The sequence below is a fragment of the Triticum aestivum genome, chromosome 1D (assembly GCF_018294505.1).
Source record: "Triticum aestivum cultivar Chinese Spring chromosome 1D, IWGSC CS RefSeq v2.1, whole genome shotgun sequence".
In the NCBI taxonomy this organism is placed as follows: Eukaryota; Viridiplantae; Streptophyta; class Magnoliopsida; order Poales; family Poaceae; genus Triticum; species Triticum aestivum.
In genome coordinates, this window is record NC_057796.1 from 194,505,488 (window position 1) to 194,512,918 (window position 7,431).

General features: G+C 48.8%; 1 protein-coding gene across 1 annotated transcript; it reads left to right on the forward strand.

The window, feature by feature from the left end:
• The first annotated feature begins 2,596 nt into the window (after positions 1-2,596).
• Positions 2,597-3,802, forward strand: LOC123167184 (expansin-A15-like). Its single transcript, XM_044585019.1, has 2 exons — positions 2,597-2,795; positions 2,914-3,802. Exons 1-2 carry the CDS (start codon positions 2,660-2,662, stop codon positions 3,546-3,548), a joined length of 771 nt encoding a protein of 256 aa, XP_044440954.1. The 5' UTR covers positions 2,597-2,659; the 3' UTR covers positions 3,549-3,802.
• Positions 3,803-7,431: the final 3,629 nt, after the last annotated feature.

Consider the following 7,431-nt stretch of genomic DNA (forward strand, 5'->3'; position numbering starts at 1 on the left):
CCATGTATTAACAAAGTAGTACTTCTTGTAGCTAGCTATTATACATGTTGGCTATAGATGACATGGCAACTATATATAGCCGACACTTGGCTCTACTACTAACCTTGCTCTAATGGACGCATGCTATTTTATATACAATTATCAAAGTTACTTGTTAATTTATTATTAATATGTCTACATACAAAATGAATTTAAGTTTGTCCATCAAATTAGTATTTACTAGCTAGTTGTTTGTGTGTTGCAATGGGGACATACATAGTCTTGTGGTTCAGTATGAATCGTGTCTCATATATAACTTTACCCACTATCTCCGCCTCTTCAATCCTATCTCATCACCTATGTGAATGATCCATCCTTGGAAGCATTCATAAGAAGATTTAGTACTATCAAATGGTATATGCTAATGTGGTGTTTAGTATCCTGCGTGGATTTTTTGGGCACTTTGCATTGTGACCCGACTTAACCATGTTGAGTGAAAACAGAAAAAAAAACATGTTCTCGAGAGGCGTGCGAAGCCGACATAGTAGACATAGTATCCGATGGGTCTCACAGAGAACAGAACTGTTCACTCTCTCGTTTAATTTACATCCAATCCGCATCACACACTAATCGTTTCACATTCACCTTGCACCATGCCAAGGCTCCACTCCAGCTCCCATTGATTCGTCCTCCACATGTTGTAGCCTCTTTTTTATCTTCAGGAGACAGTAGCAGTTCGCTCGAAGAACCCTCGTTTCCTTCGTCTCACACGTAGCACAACATTTCCATTCCCCCTCACACCGCTTCAAAATTCATGGACTCCCAAATCTCTAAGACCTCCATCGAGTACAGCGTTTGAATGATTACCGATGATGGGTTCAAAGTCACCGAGCTAGATGTTGAGTACACTACAACGTTCCCGTGGTCGCCTGTGCCGCCTCTGTGTCCACCTCCACCTCAATTTCTGCAAACAGGACGTCACTCTTTGGCCGTAGGACGTGCAGCCGCCCTCACTCGCGGTGGATGTCACATGCGCTACACATGGACTGGTACAACGGCCGCCGCTCATCCAGAAAGGCCATATTGTCCGCGACCATGGCTACGACGACATCCCTGTTCGCCTGTTCGTCAGTGATTTGTCCCTCTGTGAGCCGGTGGTGCTTGAGAAGCCGCATGTTGTATCGTTACTCCTCCTGCAACATCCGGAACACGGAGACCGGCGGCACAAGCTGCGCTGGTTGCTCCTCCTCCGCCATGACCACCTCGTAGTGCGCCTGCGCCATGGTGAAGTCGGCAAATGACGCGGGCGTGTTATCGGTCTCCTCCGTCCATCACTCGGTCCTTGTCCTTTGCGGTCTCCTCCGACAAGCTTGAAGGCAGTACGGCCTCAATGCGTCGTGCGCGCCGGGCCTGCCAGACGTTTGCATGGGCCGTCATCTCGTGCTTGTGCTCCACAGCACGCTGCTGGTCGCCGTCATTGCACCGCTGGGTTTCATGGACGGAGGAGGAAGGAGAAGCAGAGGTGGTGCATTTGCGATGTGCGCAACCGTGTTTATGTAGCGGGTGCCGGTCAGGCCAAACGACAGTTTGAATGCGGGCGTGAACAGATGGTTTCTCGATCGTCGCGCATGTTATATGCCGGGTAGGCGTACGGACGGACTATCGGTTTCAATGCAGTAGAAAGCCGTCACGTCGCCCGGTCCGATCATGTCACTCTGAGCTGGCATTGAACGCGGGGAGTGAGCGAGCAAAAGCATCATGAACGAATAGGCGCTGCCAACACTCTCGGCCGGCATGCACCTTCAATGCCCCACATGCTGCAAAGCTGTCGTGTCCGCTCTGGACCGGCAAGAACGCGGTTCCTTTTTCCGAAAGGACGGTTGGAGCGGTAGCGGGCACGCGGGAGGGATTCTGGATAGGACCGCTTGTCGGACGCGTACATGATGAGATCCAGACTTCCGCAATGCCTTTGGTTTGCTTCCGATTTGCGGCAAAAGTGAACGGATGGACACGTCCACCGACAAATACGAATCGAAGTTAGATGACAAAATGCATCCGAAGAGCTCGGTGCAACGTTTGAAGGCTATTTGAGGTTCAGCGTCGACGCTGCCCCGGTACATTCAATCTGGTCGCGAGAGAGTGTGGATTCGTTGGATCTGGGATACGCACAGGAAGTCTGGCTGATCGACCGGGCGTCTCCGGCCGGCCCACTCAATAAGTTAATAGTGCAACTCTCATGTCAACCTTCCGATATGATAAACATAAACAATCGCCACGGATCATTCGCTACGGGATTCAGCTTGTTTAGAAACGTCCATTTCACTCGATCGGATCCTCCATCGGAAGATATGTAACACTACGAGCGGCGGACAGTGACATGCATCGGATGCAAGTTAATGCAGATCAGAATCTTCGTAAAAAAGAAAAGCCTTGACCATGTTACTGCAATTTAAAAGCCTCGCGAGATAGCCGCGCGGGCATCATCGATCTGATCGATGCGCAACTGTAGCTGCACCACCTCACGTGCCCTGCGTGCGATTCAGTTTCCTGATGCTTTCGTTTTCACACATACACAGTTCCTATATAAGAACTACGCCAGTAAGCAAAGCAGGAGCACATATAATTGCTTGTCACCTTCACCACCTCGTTGATTAATTAGCTTCGTTTCTGCTGAGGCTCCATGACAATGGAGGCGTCCAAATCTCTACCCGCTTTCGTCGTGATTGTCACGACGCTTCTCGTCGCGCCGACCTACGCGGGCTGGTCCACGGGATCGGCCACGTTCTACGGAGGCAGCGACGCCTCCGGCACCATGGGTACGTAACCTAATGATCCGTGCAGGTGTACCCGGATGTTCGGTCGTCCAGTTAATGCTGAACTGCATCTAATGGTGCTTGCTCTTGATGTGTGCGCTGCGTTCGTATGTGTCTGCAGGCGGCGCGTGCGGGTACGGTAACCTCTACAGTACGGGGTACGGCACGAACACAGCGGCGCTGAGCTCCGCGATGTTCAGCGACGGCGCGTCGTGCGGGCAGTGCTTCCAGATTGCATGCGACTCCCAGTCCGACCCGCGGAACTGCCGGCAGGGCGCCTCCGTCACAGTCACGACCACCAACCTTTGCCCGGCCAACTACGCGCTCCCCAGCGACAACGGGGGCTGGTGCAACCCGCCGCGTGCGCACTTCGACATGGCCCAGCCAGCATGGCTCCAGATTGGCATCTACCAGGCCGGCATCATCCCGGTGCTCTACCAGCGCGTGTCGTGCGTGAAGCAGGGCGGGGTGCGCTTCACCATCAACGGGAAGAACTACTTTGAGCTGGTGCTCGTCACCAACGTCGCCGGGAGCGGTTCGGTGAAGGCGGTCTGGGTGAAGAGCGCCACCACCGGCGAGGTGCCCATGAGCAGGAACTGGGGCTCAAACTGGCAGTCGCTCGCGGGGCTTGCCGGGCAGCAGCTCACCTTCGGCGTCACGACCACCGGCGGCCAGACCATCGTCTTCCCGAACGTCGTGCCGCCCAACTGGGGTTTCGGCCAGTCCTTCATCAGCAACCTGCAGTTCTCCTACTGACCACAGAGAGACACGTAGATGGATGACATTATCGTACATGCCGCGACTGGGGCCGCGACTTGGTGGGAAAGAGCTTTCGCTGCTAGCTTGTTGCTGCACGCGTACACGGCATGGTGTTGGTGCATTTCTCGTTTTGTCTGTCGATTTTTGTGTGCGTAATTTCACTAGTATTAATTCACTCCTCTTGACAGGCCAGTGACTGTATAGCTATGTATTGTTCAGGAATGTCCAATGTGTATGTGTTGCTTACTGTATGGCGCATGTTATGCCTCAGCAGAAATATTTCTCTCGACTACCCGCAAAAAAAAAAAAAAAAAAAATCTACAGTCGTGCGAGCTCCCAGGTATGGTTGAATAGGAGAGGGTGTATACGATAGAGAAGGTCCTTGTGCACCGATAAAGTGACACAACGATATTTTTTTAAATAGATTGGCTCATCGAAGCACAACATACGCCCTATGAGCAGAGTTATTGAGAGTGATGCTCGGCGCACCAAACAATTAGAGTGTTACTTTTTTCAAAGTCTCACGGCTTCCCGTAGTTCGAGCCATACTAAGAGCGTGTTCGGTAGCCCATTGGCTTCTCAAATCCTTACCTCCAAGCCCGGAGCAGACCCGAACGGGTCAACTCCTGGTTATTCAAAAAAGAAGCGGGCGAACGGTGTAGTGCAAATTTGCAGGAGCGGTGGAGTGAGAAAAATCGAGCTCCACAAAAACGAGGAAGCTGGAGTTGAAGAGAATTATGTTGCCCTGCCACCGCCAAGTGACTCATTCGACCAAAGCATCACGTACCGATTCGCTCCAGGTCGTCTCTCTTGTCGCGGGCAGTCCCTCCCCCACCAGGCCTATGGCCCAGCCCATCTTTTCCAAACCTTTTGGATTGCTTAGCCTGCTCCTGATGGGCCACAAAGGGGTGATTTTATGGGCTTCAAGCTCGCTACCTCGTCCGAGCGAGAAGTCGTGACGCCGAACAGATCGCTCAATCCGGGATCGACTGCGAGAAGCTGGTCCTAGATTTGTGGCGTCGGAGTTGAAGATTTTCTGGCCATGGAGGGCTTCCGAACACGCCCTAAGTTTCTCGGAGCATGACTCTCGGCCTCCGGTCGAGCCTCAACTCTTAAGGAGGGGGAGATTCTCCTCTGGAGTTTATTTAACTAGAGAGTGAACGATTTACATGCTCATGGGGGCAGTGGCGAATCTAGTGGGGGTGCCGTGGGTGCCTGGCACTCCCTCCAAAGTTGTAAAATAAATTTTGCTACTATATACTTAACACTAAATATCCATCAAGTTGTTGCTATTTTTAGACTATTTGTTGAGATTATGATGATGTTTAGTGTAAACTTTGAACTGTGACACCCCAAGCGTGCGATTCTAGGTCCACCACTGCATGGGGTGCGTTATATGACTAGGGATCCTTGACAAATGACCAAAGTTACCCTGGAAAGAAGAAGGTGGGAGAGTAGAACTAGGTAATTTATTCATTGGCCTATGAGCCTCTAGTTTTTTTTTGGAAAAGAAGGATAACCCCTGGCCTCTGCATCAATCGATGCATGCAGCCATATTATTAAATAAAATCGTAGGAGGGGAGTTATGGCCCATGAAGGGGAAATTCTCTTCACCACGTAAAGGCTTTCTTACTTGGCTTTGGTTTCTTTGCTCCTTTCACTTGTTCTTTTAGGTGCTCTTTATCCTTTAACCTATTGATGATCATGAAGATTTGTTTTGAACTTTTGCTGACTGCGATGACTTGATTGGACCCATGGTGGCTTGTTTGGACTTTTGTTGACCTTCACTTGTGTTGACTGTCATTGTCTTTTGTTAACCGTCCATGTGGAGTTCCACGTAGAATTGAGGTGGGACCTCGGGTATACCTTCTTTAGAAAAGACACCCAAAGGGCACCTCATATATGATATTTATCAAGGAAAATAGTAGACAATACAAACGAAGGACAAACAAGATACCAAACGGCCTGTAAAAAAATGAAATTACATTAAAAAACATATTGGTCATCTTCTTTCTTTGCTTGCTCGCCATCCGCCGGAGCTTGGAAAATACAATAAACAGATAGTAAGGGATACAAACAACTACTAGATCTCATTGTTCGCAATGACTTGCTATTGCGGTCTTCAAAGCCTTGTGTGGAGATGGCATTTGTAGGTGTTCAAAAAACATCAGTTGGGGCAGCACCCCATGCAGTGCAGTCTCACAATTCTTCACCACCAATTCCCAGGGTTTAGAACCTAGAACTTGTTGTAACAAAACGAATGAAGAGATCGAAGTGGCAAAACCAAACAACCAATTTCTTTCCTTCATAGACACACCAACTGTCAAGAGTCGAAAAGAACTAACTAATCTGACAACACCTACTCTTGCAGGCCCTTCATTGACGCTGAATTTGATGGCATTGAGGTATGGAGAGGCCGGAGAGACCTTATTCCAATGCATCATCACAGATGCCACCTCGCCTATACCGCTAGGGGAATAAAAATCTAAGGAAAATAAGAGCTAAAAAGCAATGAAGAGCAGGTTCCACACTCCTCTAGCCTCCTCTACTACCAACGTAACAACAAGATAAAAGAGAGGAGGGGGATGATATGGCAGCATGATGAGGACATTAATACCATTGTTACACCCACAACCCCTGATGTTATACATACTGGACCAATTATTATTCCTCGCGCACGCCAATTGAATTACCAGGTACTTTCGTTTCTTGGTAACAATTCTAATGTTAATGAGAATATGATGCTGCCTAACTTAGATACATTTGTGTTGATTACTAATGAAGGGCTTAGCATGGACAAGAGAGATGAACACTGGAGCAGGATCAAGCATGGAGATGAAGGCACGCGCGAAGGGAACCAGAACGGCGTTTCTAGTGCAGATTTCAGCACTTTGAAGCCTCCTTGATAACATACAAGGACATGGACGAAATATACATATGCCCTTTCATAAATTTCATCCATAGCTTATTTTAGGTGCTGCGCCACCTTATTTTTGGGTCAGGCCCATGTAATTTCGGAATACAACTTTCTAGGTTGTTTTTAGAGTCCGTATGTGTGGGGAAATAGAATTAGGGTTGGTTTCAGACCCCTCCTCCAAGGGGTCACGAAATTCCCCCCTATTCCTCCATATATACAACCCTTAGGGCGTCGTTTAAACTTTGAGTTTTGTTTAGATTAAAGTTTGCTATAGTTGCAACTCACGTACTTCGTTTGTGTTCAACGACCATACCAAGACGTCACAGAACCCCACTTTCATCAATAGAGTTTTCCTCTTATATTCGAAATATCCAGGTTGCAATCTCAGTTTCTTGCTTGTTCTTCGTTTGCTCGCAGGAAATAGACCCCCGTGGTCAGGTTGATCGTACTCTGGCATGGTCAATAACCCCTCGAAAGTTGGTTTAGTGATTGCTAAGGCGCGACGTCTTCGTACGTTCGTAGTCGGATCGTCAAAGTCGACTCCCACAGAAAACGATAGCTATCTCATCGAAACATCGGGACACCTTCGCCTCTATCAAGTGGTATCAGATTTCCAGGTTGCTTGATGAGATTTTCCAGTTTTCGTAGTTTAGGTCGAGTATGTTCTTCATACCTATAGTCCACGAAAAAGCCAAAAAAATTAGGGTTAGTTCATCATATCTGAACCAATCTGAGCCGCATATTCTTTTTAGAGTTTTGCTTTGTTGAATTTGCGGTTGCATCGTCGTGTCAAGTTGCTGGTCTTAGTGTCTAGTCCTTTATTAGAGTTTCGAGTTCTGTTCACGTAGTCACGCCGCTGTCGCACCATCGTCACCAGCGCTGTCATATACCACCATCGTCACCAGCGCTGCCATATACCACCATCGTCGTCACCGCTGCCATATACCACCATCGTCATCGCCG

What these genes read in the sequence shown, in the direction of transcription:
- LOC123167184 (XM_044585019.1), top strand. Translation starts at nt 2,660, where the DNA reads ATGACAATGGAGGCGTCCAAATCTCTACCCGCTTTCGTCGTGATTGTC. An exon ending in CGACGCCTCCGGCACCATGG is followed by an intron (nt 2,796 to 2,913) that starts GTACGTAACCTA and finishes ATGTGTCTGCAG; the next exon opens with GCGGCGCGTGCGGGTACGGT.